Genomic DNA, 19,576 nt, shown 5'->3' on the forward strand with positions numbered 1-19,576 from the left:
AACCCAGAACCTTCTTGCTGCAAGGCAACAGCTCTACCAACTGCGCCACTGTGCAGCCTGCTGACAAATCCCATCTCCAGCTATTTAAGAAAGACCACAGCTACATTACCCAGATTGTACTCTGATAAAATCAGAGCAAAGCTGCTGTCAGTCAGTCTAGAGAAGGGGGGAAAAATCTTCTACATACCTGCTTGACTCAGCACTGCATAATTATGAAGAGTGTAATTAAGATTAGGGATCTACTCATTAAACTTTCTTTAATGAGCTGCTCAGACTCCAAAGCTCAAAGTCACCAAGCGCACACTGTCAAGTGCAAGGCTTCATTTCCAGTTTGTGACTCACCTCACAGTGGTAGCATTCTACATGGTAGTCTTTGTCCATGGATACGACTCGGATGGTTTCATCAGAGCCCTGAAAGGAAATCAGAGCCGAGCTCAGCAGAGGCGGCTGAAAGGTCTAGTTCGACTCTGCACTTTGATAAGAGGACACCAGAACTGGATTTTTTCTTAAGAGCAAATGTTGCTGCATTTTGTTCTGCTGTACCTTTCACGTGTACAGCTTCTGAAATATAAAGCCTATATTTTCATGATATATAACAGATATTGTGCTTAACTGGTCAATTAAATATGTCCATCCTCTGAAGATACAACTGTGATATACTTTAAGGCAAATCGATACAGTATTACAACGTGCTTCAGATCTTTTATAGTAATTTCAACTCAGTCGAGATTACTATGAAGAGTGATCAGATGAAACGCAAATAATCCCCAGATTAATGAAAGTTAACTTAAGGACAAAAGGCTTTTTAATAATAAGCATTTTTACTCAGAGGTAAATGTGAACGAGGATGGGTACACAGACATTACGGTCGTTCTGCTTTAAATCAGGCGTATAAACCATGTTTACCTCCAACAAAACGTGATGTCACTATTACTTCACATCAAAATGGCTTCTGAGGACAGGATATTACTGCTAAGTAAAACTGCACTCAAATTAAACATTCATTAAATCATCAGGAACTCAAAGGAGAGAATGATCTTAAAGCATTGTCGTGTCAAAGAAATCCAAATAACACAAACACCATGGTTTTCCTTTAACTCTGATGTAGAGTTTAAGGAAAACTACATTTCTGTGTTTCTCAAAACCTTTGGCTACAACTGTGCAATTTAAACATCATTAAAAAAAAGAAAAAGGTGTGGAAAAACTGCTCACCTCTGAGGGCAGAATTGGCTGGTTACAGGCTGCACATTTAGGAGCTAGGACCCTGATGGAAAGAGAAACTTTGTTTTAAATTGGAAAAAAAAAGAAAGTAACTTTGGATGTTTTTGCAGCAATTTCCAAAAAAGGACTCCTGTACATATTTTTGAATTCTTTAACTCGTTGAACTCCAGGACATTTCTTCTCTGACTAGATTCAAAGATCCCAACACACAGAGCGACTTGCCGGCTTTGCAGATGTACTGGCAGGAAGAGTGGGAGAAATGAAAAGCAAATGAAATTCTCCACACATGACAGGATCTCTGAGGATACAACGAGGCTCAGTTCAGCGTGAGCAATCGTGGCTGCAAACAAACACTCACTGTACACGTAATAAGGCTGATTCAATCAGGGAGGAGAGCATGTGGGAGCTGCCAACAGGCACGCGCTACATGGCGCTGGACGAGCCGTCCACACAGAGCGCCAGCTGCAACCGGCGAGAAATACTGAAAACTTTCGCTCATGATCAGAGAGGGAGAATTTTGTGTCTGTTTTCTTGAGTTGTGAACACCTTCAGGGACAGAGAGAACTTATTTTTGGACAGCAGACCTGAATTTTTCTGCTTTTGAACCTGAGCAGCTGAGTCCGTGCTGCTCTTTACACCTAGAGCTGAACAGCGATCTTTTCTCCCCCTCTCGTTCTCATGTGTCTGCCAAACGTGGCCTAGAGCACCCTCTGAGAGCTCCGTCGGGCCTTCACGGTCTCAGCCTTCACCAGCGGTATAATTATAACAAAGTTGACAGTTTGTGCTGGGACCCACGAGACCCTACATACTTGACACGGTGTCACATTTTAGTTATTCAGCCCAGAAAACGGAGGCCGGGCTCTCACGTATCCAAGCTGCAGTGCAAAACTTTTCATTTCTCCCAAAAACCTTTTCCACATTTTGTCACGTTACAACCGCATGCCTTACTGTATTTTATTAAAATTTTATAACTGAGCAACAAAAATAATTGTGAAAAGAATGGATTGTTTTTTTTTTTATAAAAATCTGAAAAGTGTGGTGGGTTTAGCTTCCTCTGAGTCAATACTTTTGTAGATTCACTTTTTGCTGCTCTTACAGAGTTATGGTTATATTTCTTACAATTTTTTCCAGACATTTGAAAAATAGCTCAAACTAATTAGCCTCCTTCGCTCCGCCTCAGTCATTTATTGGTTTTATTAGGTACCGACTCACCATTTAGTGGTGGATGTGTGAAACACAATTATATTTTTATATGATGTATACTTTGATCCGAGCCGTTCCAATGTAGCTCTCTCCGTCTGTTTGGGGTGATCCTTCCCACAAGCCTAAAACTTTTAGCGCCTTTCTGGAGATTTTATTCCATGGACATCTGTTATTTAGTTCTCTCCATCTACTCTGAGCAGCTTCCCCATAATTGGTGAAGAATAGGGTTTCCAAACTCACGACTGACCCTCCCTCCTAAGTGCCCAGGCAGTCATTTTAGGATGTACTCTTTCCATTTGTGGTTAATGGATTGACCAGAGCTCAGTGGGATCTTCAGATATTGATTATAACCTGAACCTGCTTTAAACTCCCTGACCTTCTGATGTGTATTATTGCTCTTCACGATGCCGTTTGTTTACTAAATGGCTGGATTTCAACTGGACTTCTGTTTCACACAGATGAGCTATTTATTAAATAGGAAACTTCTGCAAAGGCCAAGCAGGGAATAATTTCAGATTTTTTTTTAATATAAATCATTTCACAACCCAGCATTTGTTTTCCTCGCATTTTACAGTCATGTGTTGTTTTGTGTTAATCTACCTACAAAATCTGAATAAAATACACAAAAGTTTGTGGCTGCAACGTGACAAAATGTAGCAAAGTTTAAAGTATGTGACTGTTTGTTCACCTGTGGTAGTCCTTGACACAGTAGATCTTGTTTTCCGTGTCCACAGTGAAGGGAACTCCATCGAGGCTCTCGTTGCAGATCACACAGCGGAAACAGCCGGGGTGGTACGACTTCCCCAGAGCCTGCAGGATCTGCAGACGGAGTCAGATTAAGGACATCAACACGATCCTGTCCACATCTTACACCTTTCTGTCAAACTGGTTGATTAGTTGGTGAAACTAGTTTGGCATCAAAATACAGTACTGTTGAATTGTACCACTGTTTTTTTGTGTGATTGTCCTTAACAGAATAAATTCAAGCTAAACCGTCTTAATAGATGAAGAAATCACACAGGTCATTTTTAAAGAAACACACAATAATTACATAAAAAACGAGACTCAGTGGGGTGTGTGTTTACACATAGAAGTTTATATTGTTGAGGATATGGAGACTTTATCTACTGATGTGCAACACCTGCAGATTTATTTCCTGAGAAGTCCCTTAATTAATGACATTGTTTAAACCTCCATTTCCACTCTGTGTCCGCCTGCTGCTGTGTTCAACACAGACTGTGCAACCTGTCCACACAGGTTTTACATCCACATGTGCACACACAGACGGCACTGAGGGGAAAACACATCAGAAGTTTCTGTCTGCTTCTGAGTCACACACCCAGTCGGCCAAAGAGAGGAGAAACAGACACTTACCATGTCCATGATCAGATGTCCACATGCGTTACACTTATCAGCAGACTGCTGGAAACCAGAGTACTGCAGAGAGGGAAAAAAAAGATGAAAAGTTTCTTTGAATTTGGTGGCAGAGAATGAGATTTCACTCTGTTTTAGTCTGAGATCTGATCAACCACATGCTGCCTGTGCGCCTCCGCCTGTTAAAATAAACTATTGCTTTGAACAGCTGGAAAGCATTCAACCAGAATATCATCTCTAAACACTTTTGCTCCTTTTGCATGAAATCCTGCATCAGTGAAGGGTGGCTTGTAGGTGGTCAGTCTGTGATCCTGATGAGTAGATAAGGTGTATCTGAATGGGATCGTACTGGCTAAAGTCATATTGTTTTTCATTATTATTATAAAAAAGCCCAGGTTGCTTTAATGATGGCTTCCAGCTCATCTGCATTCTTGGATCATGTGTCCCTCTTCTTCCTCTTGACAACGCTGCACATATTTTCTGCAGGCTTGATGTCAGGCCAGTTTGCTGGCCAATCAAGCAGAGTGACAGAGTGATTATTGAACAAAGTATTGGCACTTTCGACTGCAGATGGTTGCCACGTCCTGCTGAAAAATAAAATCACCATTTCTATGAAAATTGTCATCAGAAGAAATCATGAAGTGCTCAGTAATTTTCCGGTAGATGGATGCGCCGACTTGGACTTGATAAGACATGATGGACATCAGCAACACTAGCAGATGACTTAGTAAGTAAAGTTGATTTATAAAGCGCTTTTCACAGACATAAAAATCACAAAGCGCTGTACAGTAGAAATCAACCTTAAAACCATACAAAACATAACACCAACATAAGAAACAATAAAATCAAGAGATAAAAGCCTCTTGGCTCCCCAAACCATCACAGATTGCAGAAATACACCCTGGAGGTTCAAGCAGCTTGGAACCCAGACTCCTCCACTCTCCCTCCAGGCTCCGGAGATTGGTTTACAAATGACATGGAAATTGCAATTTTCATGTCATTTGTAATCCAGTACAAAATGGAAAAAAAGGAAAGATTTCAATTAAGAAAACGGACCAGTCTTTTTTCTCCTCAGTCAAGGTGATATGGTAATATTGGGTCTGGTTTAGAAGTGCCTTAACTCAAGGAATGTGTGTGTGCTGGCTCCTAGATCACAGACTATTGTCAGAGTAGAGACCTTCTGATTCTTCCTTCTGCCACACTTTTTTCCTTCCACTTGACTTCCTATTAGTAAACAAATCAGCAGTAAAAAATCTATTTCCATGGTATTTTTTTTTTCAATCAAAAAAACCTAATGTCTTCTTAAACTAAATCTGGGGTTTTCAAAAGCTATAAGCCCTAATCATTTAAACTAACATAAATTAAACTAACAAATCACCCTACGTGTTATCAACACATCTCGTACAGATTTTTTAAATGAATTATTTTGGTCATACTTTATGATTTATTGTGAGCCGTGGTTTTATAAACAACCACCTCAACTTTTGGAAGTCGCCTTGTTTTTAATGTAATCCTCTCTGAGGTTTTTGCAAAGTGCTTGTTGTCATATTTGACCGGTGAAAATGGCCCGACTGCCCTCTAACCCATAAAGTAAAGCTAAACAGCTTCTCAAGTTACCGGCCTCCTTCCAGCTGCGACCACAGGAGCAAACTGACATGAAGCGGCCGCATTAGGCGCTAGAAACAGGTCACAGGGTCAGAGTTGGAAGGTCATGCCTTTATTGTTAGTGGACGCAGCACCCCACAAGGTCTTTTTGTTAACCTCCCTCAATAAGAACACACACACTAATAGAGGGACTGAGAATATTGATTGTATATTGATCACCTACCAGGAAGTCCTCTTCACAGAAGACCTTCCCTCCAACGTAGTAGAAAGCCTTCCCTCTTAGCCTTCGACCTGGAAAAACAAGAAAAAAAAAAAAAAACTGTTTATCACCATAAGACCTTTTTGTCACCTGTGGAAACACACGTTTTATTCATCATAAAGATATGAGGAGAAAGTAAATTAAAGCAGACTAAGAAAAAGGAAAGTCGATGTCAAGATGTCAGAGTGGAAAATCCTGCATGAGCTACGATCCGAATCTGAAAATTCATTTTTTTTTTTTTATTTAAAAAATCGTTCCAGGACTTCGGCACAGGGAGCTTGGTGATTAATTACAGCCATTGGAAGGTAATGGGCCCTCTTGTAATATTCACCATATCCAAGGAGATAAATCAAAGGGTAGGGATTTATGGTGTGCTGGAGACTTCGTTTAATACTGTGGGGGGGAGGGGTGGGAGGACGCGGAACAGCCTGCCGCAGTCGGGACAAGAAATGCATCTGGATCGAACACGTGCGTGGAAAAAACTGATTGCGTCCAATTACCAGACAGGTGCAAGAGATTAAGCACTCTGCTCTGTTTGATTTCACGGCGAGAACGGGCCAAAGCCCACAAAAACTCCCCTCTTTGTTCCGTTCTAGTGTCGTTCCACATGGTTGGTAGGTTTCCTGTCTGTCTGTGTATGGTCTGGATCTCACTTCTCAATACACACACACACACTTGCAAAAATCACTTGCAAGGAGTGATCCATCCATCTACCAGAATGACTCTTTCTTGCTTACTTCACATAGCTATTCTTGACCAGATCCCACAGGAAGAGGGAACATTCCTCAAATTTTCTGAGTGGAGTGGAGTGGGGTGGGGTAGGTGGGGTCGGCAGGGGGGTGGGTGGAGACGACAGGAGAACCCTTCTTTCCTGCTGTTTACCTGATTATCTGGATACACACGACTACTTCTAGACTGACAGATTTATCACAATTAACTTGCAAAGTAGCGCAACAAATTGTTAGTATTTAACAGAGTTAAATACTAACTTTAGTATTATTGGTATTTAATACTAATTCATTTAATTCAAATATTTTTTAAGTGTTCAATTATTTACATGAGCTGACTTAATGAGAATAAGAACATAACTACATTGTGTCATTCAGGTCATTTTTCCAAGGTGTAAAACTTGGGTAATTATTGACCAAACGTCTCAGACCAAAGTCCTCTGTTAAAGTCAGTTTGGATAAGGGGAATGGAAGTAAGCTCTGGGTCTTTCTCTTTTTCAAATTCCTGTCTCTCTCTCTTTTTTTTTTTTTTTTTACCCCAGCGAGTTAAAGAAGGAAAACTCCAAGCTTTTCTGAAAAGATAATGGCTTAATTAAAGTCAGGCGTCAGGACTGATGGCTCGAAAAGCAGGAGAAAGGACTATGACTGTAGTTCTTTCATAAAAATGTAAAACACCTGTGGGACAGAACAAATCACAAAGCCATTTTTCTAATTAAAACCATTCCGTTAGCCCTCAAGACTAATCCCATTCATGAAAAACGACATAATCAATTCAAAGTGACCGTGGGACGCCTCGAGCTGTCACCCTGGTCCTCCCTCTTTCCCCTCGGCTAATTACTCAACTGAGACACGCCCCCCTCAAAATAAAACGTCTTAAAGCAGATATTCAGCCTCGCTCTCAATCATTCTCTTTTCTGGTAGAGACACCAATTTGTAGAAAACTGACCAAGAGGAATATTTGGAGGCCTTGGTGGGAGTGTGAATGAGAGTGGTGGTCAGAACAGTCGGTCTTCTGTGTATCGAATTTCAGAGTTTGTTTTCAGAGAGGACAGGGCTCAGCGTCTAACTGTGGCTGGTTCTACTTCTCATTATCCACCCTGCAGAAAAGTGCAGCATCAGCTCTGGATAGTAATCAAAGAGAAATCAGCTGGTGACCAGAATCAGCTTTTTGATCGTCCCCTCCCGATGACCAGCTGGACAAAACTCTCAAATCCGATCTTTTTCCAGGTAAGAAACACAGGTTTCACAGATCACAAAACAGGTCTGAACGATTCGGCTAATAGCGTAGAATAATTAAGTCCAGGTTTGCCCTTTAACCATTTCCTCAATAGGAAGTTACAATCAGAAGCAAACTTCAGCTTTGTTTCACTGCCAAGGAAAATAGATGGCGCTCCTGTACTGGCCGCTTTGCAAACGTCAGCCAATAGTGTGTCAAGTAGCATTATGGCTAGGTATTTCAGCTTCTCTAGATAAATTTTCTCCATGGCCTCTCCAAACTCCTCCCACGCCCGAGTTTTTGCCTCAGCGACCACCTGAGCCGCCTGCCGCTTTGCCCACAGGTACCCATCGGCTGCTTCTGGAGTCCCACAGGCCAAAAAGGCCCGACCCCTTCTTCAGCTTGACAGCCTCCCTCACCGAAGGTGTCCACCAACGGGTTCGAGGGTTACCGCCGCGACAGGCACCAACAACCTTGTGGTCACAGCCCCGATAAGCCGCCTCGGCAATGGAGGCACGGAACATGGTCCACTCAGACTCAATGTCTCCCACCTGCCCCGGAACGTGTTCGAAGTTCTGCCGGAGATGGAAGTTAAAGCTCCGTCTCACAGGGGACTCCGCCAGACGTTCCCAGCAGACCCTCACTACACATTTGGGCCTGCCAGGGCTGACCGGCTTCCTCCCCCACCACCGGAGCCAACTCACCAGTTTGGAGAGGCCATGGAGAAAGACTTCCGTACGGCTTCGAGGCGATTCTGGTCCACCATCCGGCGTCTCAGGAGGGGGAAGCAGTGCAGCACCAACACTGTTTATAGTGGGGGTGGTGTGCTGCTGACCTCAACTCAGGACGTTGTGGGCCGGTGGGCGGAATACTTCGAAGACCTCCTCAATCCCACCAACATGCCTTCTGTTGAGAAAGCTGACCCTGGGGACTGTGGGTTGGGCTCTCCAATCTCTGGGGACGAGGTCGCCGAGGTGGTCAAAAAGCTCCTCGGTGGCAAATATTGCTTTGTAATATTTTAAAATGGCTCAGGTAGCCATTTAAAGCACATTTAAGCATGTTGAAACTTACTTTATTAAAATTTCCAATGTTGTGGAAAAGAACACAACAGTAGAAGAAAATCCTGTTAGGAATATTCATAGCTAAAATGAATAATAAATGACCGCTAAAACAAGAACAAAGTTCCTTATAGAAAAAAAAAAAAAAAACTAAAGCTGCTAAAATCAGTGCTGGCACATTAAAGCTTCACAAAAGCCAGAGATGTGAAATCTTCAACAAAAATCTCAACCAGAAATGTTGGAGTTTCCTTCATCGCTCATGGCTGTGCGTGGTGCGATGCATGCTCCAGCTGAATGGCCCCCCTGTCCACACACTGTCTTCCATCTATTTACACTTTGTTGGACCTACATGGGCCCCTACTCCTGCATTCCTCTCTGGACGAGATGTTTTTTTTCCCCGTGGCCACTTAAAGCGAGCACAACCCTAGTGCCCCCACATGGAGCGAGCTATGAGAGGTATGTAGTGTGTAAACTACGACCCGCCCCCCCCCCTCGTTCCCCACCGAATGTCAGACATCAGCCTCAATCTGAGCCACAATGCCTCCGTTCTCTTTTATCTCCCGTCTCATACGCAGGACAGAGAGGCTGGGGAAAACAAGAGATGTTTATCACATGTTTCAGAGCATAACCGTCCGAGGTCAAAGGAGCTGGAGAACAATGAGCCTCAGCGGGGGTTCGCCAAAACAGTGGCACAAATACTCGGCATACCCATGAGCTGAAAAATGGAGCGAAGATTTTAATTTGCCGTCGTGAGGAGCCAGGTCGTATTTCAGTCATTCTGTTCTAGACATGAAGATTCTGGTCAAGAGAAATATTTTTGATTGGGATAATATCTAACACGAAGCATGAATTTAAAAATGAGAAGACACCAATACACGGTTTTTGTTGCACTTCATAACTATGCAGTGCAACTTACTGTTGTTCTATTGCATAAATTCCCAATAAAATACCACAAAGTTTATTGACGTGGCCTCAAAAAGTTCAAGTATTAATACATTTGCAAGACAATCATATATTTGTTTTTGTTTTCGTTTCTTCAAAAGACCTTCTTCTTGCAATGTTTTTCAGTCCAGGGAGGGAGTGCACAGAAACTTAGTGAGAACAGAACAAAAATATAAAGGAAAACATTTCACTGGAGAATTTTTGATCAAGACTATTAGAAAATTCTACATTTTCAAAGCAATTACAAATGTAAGCACACCGCGTAAAAAGGGAATGTCGTGTTACTTTTCTAGAAGCGACAAGTGGTCTCAAGGTTTCTGAGTAGTAGCGAAGATATTTGTCAATCAGCGACTTTCAGCGTGAAGTTCTGAATCTTTTCATCCAAAAAGAAAAAGGTATTCAATTGACAGGTTGATAAATCGGGCAGGTAAATAGTTCAACTCTGTCTTTGTGTGGGCTCAAAGATAGACCGACACACCCACAAACCAAACACCAGCAATACATGATAGTAATCCCTCCATAATTGTGAGCATTTACGAAGGGAAGGAAACGACCGAGGAAGGTGCCACTTTCTTTCACAGATACAGAAGCTCAGTAGCCTGTTATTAAGGAGTCATAAGCTCCATGTATGGGGCCAAAGGGGTTTAAGTGAGAAGACAAAAATCTCACAGTGAAGGCATGGTGTGTGTAGGTGTATGTACTTACTGCAAGCACTGCAGGTGAAGCAGGTGTCGTGGTAGAGGCTACCCATAGCCTGGCAGGCCTGGTTAGCTCCGTAAACCGCCTTGTTACACTTCATGCAAAGCCCTGGAACAAAAAACAGTGACATGGAGAGGGGCTTCACTACATATTTACATGAAAATACAACTATATACACAAACAGTAAAAAAAAAAAAAATGGTATCCTAAAACAAACACAATACACCACAGAATTAGCTTATCCAGACAAAAGTCAGGAAGTTGATTTAGTAAAAAGGGAAATATTTCCCAGTCTGTTTGCTTGACTTGGCTCTGAAACCTGGACTTGTGTTAATAAAAGGAGTTGATAAAAATCAAAGTGTGCCTACTCTCACAACACACTCTGCTTGGCTGGCTCGACATAACGACAGTGGAGTGGAGTCTGTTTAATGATCACACGGACACTCAAGCCAAAGTATAGACAATAAAATGTGTAGATAAAGTAAGCCACATGTGGATGTCGAGAGCAATAAGACCGATCATAGCAGCGATGCTCCTTTGATCGAAGTAAAAACATCCCTCCTTTGACAGTTTATATCCTAACCATGTTTTATTTTCATCTAAATATTACCTACTTGGTAATATCTACACAGGATGTCATACAATGACAAAAGACAGGCACCAAAAGGTGAAAGAGAGGTAAAACCTGGACTTAGAACTGGTCTTGATACATCAGCATTCAACACCAGAATCACAACAATCAAGTCAAAACAAGTGAGCCTTCCTTTGGTCCGTCAAGGCAGGAAAAACAATAATCGTACATAATCAGAAGAATCTCATGATCAGTTGTTCTTGCTCAACCTTCTCTTAGCTTAGAGGACAAACTGGGTTATTAGTAGAGCTACACAACACATTGAATCATATCAATGTGTGCCAAGTCGTAGCTCCAAATGACTGCCTGTCTTGTATGTCCTTAGTAACCAATATTTATATAAAGAAAGGGTTAGCGATACGCTTCTCACATTTTGCAGATCCTGGCCACCAGATGTGGGGATTTGTCTGAGTGAACCTTTGGTTCTACAAAGACATTTTCAACGGACTGGTCAGAAACAGTTCTAGTAGGTAAAAGATCAAATCTGCACTTTACTGCTCTATATTTATGCCTCTGAGCATCCACTACACAACTTGAGAACCAATCCGATGACAGCTTATCACCACTAAGACGCAGTCAGATGGGTGTCAAATCAATCAGCTATGGTATGGCTATATGGCCTTCCACTCATCAACCACTGACTCAACACAGGGGCTTACGGCACTGATGGAGGATGAAACCTTGAGACCTCGAGTTTCCCTTTTAGTTTAAGAATGTACACGCAAGGGCACCGAGTTATTTGTGTGCGTGTATGTTTTTTTTTTTTATAGAAAAACTCCTGAGGGACTCTGAATTGGAGCCCAGCAGAGGAGGTCCGCCCAACTCTGCTCCTCCTAAATCACTGACAAAGACCCTTCTGTTTCCACTGTATCCAACAAACATCACATGGCTGACTCCTTCAAAAAACAGTTTCACTTAATAACGCTGCTGAGCCAAATTTTCTTCTATAATTTAGTCAAAATTTTGGTAGAAATTAGAGAATCATTTCAACAACAACAACAAAAAATGAATCTAGGGCTCCAGTGGCCAGAAAGGAGATTTAAAGATAACAGAAGGATATTATTAGAAAGTAAAAGAATGCAGCACTTATGTAAGCTATTTGGATTAGAATCAACTACTAAAATAAGCATGTCTGGTCATTTAAATCCCTTTTTCTAAAAGCCCCAATGAGATAAGAAAACACATTTAGGACATTTAATATGTTTTGCTTTAAGATTTGCCTCTAAACAAAAATGTACATTTCATTATCTTTTTTATTTCTAATTAGAAAAATACACTAAAAGTCAAATTTTTTTATTTTTTTTTTTAAATGCATTAAAATTCCTGTCTCTGCATCAACCTTGTTGCTGCTTTGGTCATTTACAAGCCTGCCTTTTAAATGGACTGCCTGGGTTAAACTTTGGGGGAAGGGAAGCAAAACACACAGCCGTACTTCTCATTCTACCTTCCTCACCTTTTCCAGCTGTCAAAACTCTCGATAGATGGCTGCTTACTGCCAAATATTCCACCGACAGGGAAAAAAAATGTTTTAAACATCTATTCATCCCATGGATCTCTCTTGAAAGTTTCTAACAGAATAACCAGACCAGAAAAAAACATTTTTAGATGAAGTCTTACTCTCAGGTCAAACTTTAAATAATCAGCAAAAGATTTCCACTCTTTCTGGTGCTTTAAGCTCAATAAAATACATGTCTTCGACCTTTGCTACAGCTAATTACTTTTCCATGACGTTTCTACGGGAATACAGAGTCAGGGTGTCTGTGACTCACACTGCTGGGACTCAAAAGCCGCATATGGAGAAGCCAATTACAGCCTGCAGCTTGTCCATGTATAAAAACTGCTGGTGTAGTGCGCCCGTACTGTACATACACACACATTTATTAGTTAATGACGAGGAAAAATTATACAGTGCAGTAGCATAACCTCACACTGAAAAACCAAAAAATGTAACCTTCAATCTGAGAACATAATGGGGGAAGCATCCAATGTTGAAATAATAAAAAAAGTTACACAATCACATGTTTGTTTTTTTTTTGTTTTTTTAAACTTCATTAAATCAGCATTTCTATGAGATTTTATTTAGTAATCCACGCCAATTTGTTATTTGGGAGTGCTACCAGAAAAGAGCTTTTCCTGTCCAACCATCACAAACATAAACATGTGGAGTTTACTCCACTCTACTGGGACTTCCATTGAAATATGCATTTTGTACAGACGACAGACGCATCTTTTGGCAACAAGCTCCAGGTGGGATCGGTGTGGAAAAAAAAGGGGAGAATATATGGGAAAACGTCTCGTTAAGTACAGTGGAGGATCTGTGACGCTACGGCCCGTTTGTCTAACAAAAGCCTTGGGAACTCTAATAGAGCGATTATTACTTAAATAAAATTTTGTGTTGTATCTGGATGATGTGAAGAGATCAAAAATGAACTTCTGAATACCTCAAACCTCTGAATTGATATAGAAGACAAGTTAATATTTTTGTACATTCATCAGGGTGAGATTAGAGTTATTTATTTCAGGGTTTTTACATATCTTCACTAGAATTAGAATATGTCTGTAGCAATTTTAATGCTGATAGTTGCAAAAGAGTCAACTTGTGCCCAATACATTGGGCAACATTTGCATATCACTTGATAATTGAAACTGGGAATCCACTTTCAATCCCGTAAAATATGCAGTAATGTTTCATTCATGGATTCATTTCCTAACTTTCACCAGTGCGCACAGTGCGACTCCAGTCTAAAGTCGGAGCTGACACAGGATATTACATTCTGTCAGCTTCTGCAGGCCATATATTCACAAAGACGCTCACATGCGCATGAAGGGCTATCACACACTCACACACACGGGACCGGGACTCCAAAAGGCCTGCCAGAGAAGAAGCCAAAAAATCCCTGGGAAGAGTTAATATGGTGCTTTTTGACTCCACAGCCAGATGGGATGAATTAATCCTTCATCTTAACACAACATTAAACCCTCCAGTGATTGTGTGTGCGTGTGTCTGCGTGTGTGTGTGTGTGTGTGTGTGTGTAAAACTCCAGTCCCACCACTTCTCCCCATCTTGGATGAACTTTCCTGTAAATCTAGCATTCTTTTATTCCCTTGGGGCCAAATACAAAAGACACATCCACAAATTTTGCCCCCAATGCTCCCCAACTGGCCACTCATCCATTCATCTGCACAACAGGCACCCCTGAACTTGTCTGGGTACCACCACACCTCCCTTTTGTGTCTAAAAGCCTCATTTTAAAAATTCCTGCAGACATTCCTTCGTGTTTCCCCAGTGCAGCCATTTGGCACCGAACACCATTTCCCAGAACCTACATCTGCAGTTATGCCGATCGGCAAAGAGTAGTCATGGGAAATGTGATGCATCTGCCTTCAGGACACTGCTTGGTGAAAGTTTCACTGGCAAAGACTTTTTGGAAGCACACAGTCTTACTAAAAAGAAGAAGAAAAAAAAGTAATTTAATAACCTACAGCAGTACGGATCAAAAATATACAAAATGTGCCTAAAGAAATGGCATTTTCTTGTACATTTTCCTCACGGAATTAGAAAGATACTTTATGACGACAAGAAAAAAGGCCTCCACGCTGTTTTTTTTTTTCCTTTAAATCTAGCATGAATGCATGACTCAGAATGAGCCACAGTGTGGTGGGAAACTCCAAATAGGAACAACTGCATGTGTGGGCTGTGTGGGATTGAGCATGTAGAACTGTGTATTTATTTATATACACATTTAGTGTATTACTTATAATCTACACATTTCCTGGCTGCACATGGGTCCTGTACTGTCCCACATGTCTGTAACGTTCACGTCAGGAGGATATTTACGAGCCGTGTCGTGACAGTCCCATGCGCTGTAACTTCTTCCCTTACACACCAACACAAGTGGGGGGGAGGGGGGCGAAGAAGGACTGTGAATTGCAATCGTGACATTCCAACAGGAAATTCCTCTTGGACGGAGGAAACGATGATGGCTTTGCAGAGCTGCTTCATAGCGAATGCATCAACTTTCATTTACTATCTGTTATAGAATACTGTTGAAGTAGGGCATACTTATTTTACATTTTATCTTTTCTTATATCTCATTCTGCAGATTAGAGCTTACAAACTAATCTTATGAAGGATATCCTTCTGAAAGCTCAACTACAGCGTCCAAAGTCATTTATACTTCCTTGAACTAAACTGATAAGAAGGGCAATGAGAGCGTTAATCAGAGAAGCAGCCAAGAGCTCATAGGAGCTCTGGAGGAGCTGCAGAGATCCAAAGCAGGGAGAATCTGTTGGCACAGTCACACACTGCAGAAATCTGATCTTTGTGGAAAATTGACAAGAAGAAAGACGAACGTTGAAAAAAGCTAAAAAGTCTCGTTCTACAGTTGTACATTTAGGACAAAGCAAACATGGAAGAAGGTGATCATCGAATGAAACCACAACTAAACTTTTTGGTCAATATGCAAATTGCTATGTGTGGTGGAAAAACTAAGTTAATTGAGATGATTGATAATGTTGAACCTAAGTAACATCTAAAACTAAGACGGAGGTTGTCTGTCCTTGGCTTAGATTAAACATTTATATGCTAGAATGGTCCAGTCAAAGTCCAGTTCTTAATCCAATGGAGAATCTGGTGATATTCAGAGACTTTCCATTCAATCTAACAGAGAGCTATGAGAAGGTGCAATGATTGTTGTCTGTAAATGTGCAGAGTTGGAAGAGAGGCATCCAAAAAGACATGCAGATGTGTGTGGAGTAAAATAAGGCTTTTTCAATGTTATTAATTCAAAGTGCCTGATCAAACGCACACCACAGACACCACAAAAATATCAAAAATCTTCCGTATCACAAATATGTGCAACCTTTTGTTTCTCCATCGTATGAAGTCCCAAAGCATTACAGGTTATGTCTGCAAAATGACAGAATGTGGCAAAACTTCTACCGGTTTGCAAAACTTTTGCGAGGCACTATGAGCGGAACATCACTGTTCTGCTGACGTTTCTCTGCACCTTCGGCAACAATGGTGGAACTCAACACGCGCTCAAGCAGGTATTAAAACGCTCAGTTTGGGATAATTGAAAAATGTGCAAGCACAGGTCTATGAAAGTCATTAGCTAAAAACAGTGGAGGCCATTGTCAGTCAAAGTAAACACTGGAAAAAACACGATAACACACGAGCTCAAACGCTGCAGTGAAGATATTTGTATGCTGAAGCTCTAATTGCTGTGTTACTATCCTTGTGTCAACGATGATAAAGTGATCTCTGGGAAGAGACAATATGAAAGCATACATCTGCCTGGCTTTGGCCATTTTTTACCGCCTGAAGGGTTTGTTTAGAGAAGACAAAGAAGGATTATTGTCTAGCAGACTAAAATAAAAATTGAATTTATCAGTAAAAACATAGGACATTGTGAAAACATACAGGACATTTGTTTATGTGTGAGATGTGGCAGTCAGTGTGTATAATATGATATATGAAATCAAAAACAAATGGGTTTGTGTCCATGAACGTGAGTGGGTGCTTTTGTCATTCAGATGGTGATAAACTGACAGAAACCCCCTTGTTGGTGTCGGCTAGTCTTACCAAAGTAGTCCGATTTTGGCTGGGCATCCATCTCTTTTTCCAGTTGTTTCGTAAGTGCCTCTAGTTTGATTTCAGCTGCAGAGGGCCCCTGCTCCAGCGGCTGCACAGGCTGAGCGGTAGAAGGTATCTGGACAGGTTTAGGGGAGGACGGACCTCCAGGACCATCGCTGATGACCTGCATGGCCTGTACGCCACCAGGCATTTGGCTCCGAGCTGTTAGCTGGTTCTTAGAGGCACATGGGGCTGCAGAGGTCACCTGGGCTTTAGGTTGAGGCATTTCTGGGACAAAGGAAGTGGCTGCAGGACCATTATGGTTAACAGATTGTAAGTAATGACTCACAGGCTGCTGCACATGATAGTCAGCATCACCTGTGAAAGCGGTCAAAGGAAAGGCAGGGATGCCCTCTGATGATGGAGCACCAATGGGCTCTCCAGTCCAAGCCCTGGCTGTTCCAGCAGAGCACAGTGGACTCTGATTGGTTGCTTGTGAAGGACTGACAGTGTTAGATGTGTGCAGGCGCTGAGGCTGATGGTGGGATGTGCTGCTGCTCCCTGAGAGAGTGGGGGGCAGCTTGCCCTCTCTGGATGGGGAGACAGGGTGCAAAGCACTGGTAGCTGGACTTCCACAACTTGGCATGGAAGAGTTACTGTGATGGGAGGAATGTGGCTCTAAGCGCTCGTTATCATAATTGCTTCCGTAGCCGTACGCCCTGCTGGCTGGAGCTTCAGCCTGAATACACTGGTTCACCGGCACGGCGCTCGGAACCGGGCCCGACAGGATCGGGGGCTTCGCCGCCGCTTCCCCCGGCTGCCTGTAGCTGTTGATGGGCGGTCTGTCCTTGGTGTAATGAGCGCCGCCGTGGTGACCTCCGTTCATTTTAATCACCTGGTTGCTTTTTGCCATCTCCTCTTGCTGTTTCTGCATGTGTATTTTGGTCATTTTGGAGGCAAAAACCCTCCTAGTCTCTTCAAAGTCCGGGTTATTTCCTGCATCCCTCCTCATTCGAAACAAGCCATCTCTGGATGCTTCATACATGTTCAAGTCTTCGATAAACTTACTCGCTTCGAGTCCCAAATCCTCGTATTTATCCATTTTGTGTAAGAACACCGAACCGCTTGCTGTGATAAAGTTACAAGAAGTTATATATGAATCAAAAACGTCCGTAGGAAGAGTGATACCTCCAGAGTTTGAAGTCTTGACACACAGAGAGGGAAAAAACCCTATCCCGAACAAAGTCAAAACTACTTTAAATTAATCCCAACCTCGTTGTATTTCTAACTGAATCATCCGCGGGAAGAAAAAAGAAAAAGTTTTCCCTCGGTGAATCCGACAGTTCAGCCTCGAAGAAGCCGCCGTCTGTCTGTCTGACTGAGCAGATCCCGGATCAGATACTCTGACTGGACAGGACGACCCCTCAGCCGTTTGCCCCCTCCTTCTCCGCCTCCACCTCCTCCTCCGGTTTCACGGTCCCAGCGGGAAACATTCAGACAAAACTTTGTCCTCTGCGCTTCAAACGAAGATGAAGAAGAAGGGGGAAAAAAGTCCACCACGTTTGTTAAAGACAAATAAACCCTTGGCTAAGGTCAGGGCGGTTATGGGATAGGACTCGTTAGCCGCTGTTACCGCTGTTGAAAGGAGCCATACGTGGCCACCGGACGACAGTTAGGACACAAAGCACAGAGCTGTGTTTTTAAAGGCGCAGTACTCGCATTAAACGCGACTGAAAAAATATCACTTTCCTTATCTGTCCTAACCGAATTAGCTTTACCGACAGACAAAAAGTCACCATGTAACTAAAGAAATGCCTTCATTTTTTTTTTTTAAGTTTCCCCAATGTAAAAAATGTGTTGCGTTTATGTATTCAGTCGTCTGACACCCCTAAATAAAATTCAGGGCTTCACTTGCTTTCAGAAATCACGTCTTAAACTTGTTATTAGAGTCCTTCTCCTCGCAGAAGTTTGTTAAAACATTAGTGAACTAACAATACAAAGATATGATCATACCAAAAGGTTTTAGGGATGAAGTTATAACCCAAGTACCTTTAGTTACCTCGGGATACTGTTTTATAACCTAAAGACACTTTAGGTTATATTTTCGAGCTCTGTCGAGAATCTGACAGAGCTTTGTTCAAACCATCATCCAAATAAGGAATGTGTGTGATTCACCTGAGCAAAACATCAGCACAATGCAAATGCACTTTTAATTTTTTTACAAGTACACATGTTGAAAGCCATTCATTATTTCACTTTATGAATTGCCCCCTATAATAGTTATGTACTTCTGGTGGTAATATGAATAGTTTTGCAAGGCAGTGTTCATCCATTTGATTAATAAAATGCTCCAAACTTAGCCACTCCTACACACATTTTCCCCCATATTGCTCTGGAATAGGGAGGTGTACTTTAAATTGCAAGGCAACTCTGGCACACACACACACACACACACACACACACACACACACACTTGAATATTGTTTGTGAGATATTTCAACTTTGCAGTAGTGGATTTTTTCCCCTTTTAATAAAAGCTCAGAAAGCTAAAAAAAAAAATAAAATAAAAGTTTTGCATGAAAAGTTTAAAAACAGCATGATGAGTTTACAAACTGCTACATTCATACATGCAAATATGTCACAAATTTAAGCAAACAGGATGTCAAGGGAGGCCTAGGCCTCGGCCAGTGGTTAGATTAAAATAGTTTACACCACAAGACTTGACTATCCATGTAAAGAAGATGCAAAGACAATAAAACTTTTAAGAGTGTGTGCAGACATCATCCTAAGAATTTGCTCCTTCTGCCTAACCACAGGCTAGTTATCATTCAGAAGTTAATCAAACAATAAAATAAAAAATAGATTGTAATCACTGCATTTGCATATCATATAAACATTTTTTAACCAAACTATATTAAGAATGTTGAAACGAGGTGCTCAAACTGTGCTTTCACAAACATTGGATACTAGCTATTTATTGTAAACTGAATATTTTGCGTAAAACATAAATATACACAAATGTGGAAAAATAAGAGAAACCACTTAAAACAACAAGTTGAACTTAT

General features: G+C 41.7%; 1 protein-coding gene across 1 annotated transcript in view; it reads right to left on the bottom strand.

The window, feature by feature from the left end:
- LOC106960521 (LIM domain-containing protein 1-like) overlaps positions 1 to 18,202 on the bottom strand; it is a 23,196-nt gene extending 4,994 nt beyond the window's left edge. The window contains exons 1-7 of the mRNA XM_015053661.1: positions 16,521 to 18,202; positions 10,312 to 10,413; positions 5,627 to 5,694; positions 3,799 to 3,861; positions 3,113 to 3,243; positions 1,213 to 1,264; positions 343 to 411 (exon numbers count right to left, since the gene is read on the bottom strand). Of these exons, the coding sequence (XP_014909147.1) occupies positions 343 to 411; positions 1,213 to 1,264; positions 3,113 to 3,243; positions 3,799 to 3,861; positions 5,627 to 5,694; positions 10,312 to 10,413; positions 16,521 to 17,613 (1,578 nt within the window). The 5' untranslated portion in view covers positions 17,614 to 18,202. The remainder of the gene's footprint in view (positions 1 to 342; positions 412 to 1,212; positions 1,265 to 3,112; positions 3,244 to 3,798; positions 3,862 to 5,626; positions 5,695 to 10,311; positions 10,414 to 16,520) is intronic.
- Between the last annotated feature and the right edge of the window lie 1,374 nt (positions 18,203 to 19,576).

Source organism: Poecilia latipinna, unplaced genomic scaffold (assembly GCF_001443285.1).
Source record: "Poecilia latipinna isolate Pla-1442-1.1 unplaced genomic scaffold, P_latipinna-1.0 Scaffold1190, whole genome shotgun sequence".
In the NCBI taxonomy this organism is placed as follows: domain Eukaryota; kingdom Metazoa; phylum Chordata; class Actinopteri; order Cyprinodontiformes; family Poeciliidae; genus Poecilia; species Poecilia latipinna.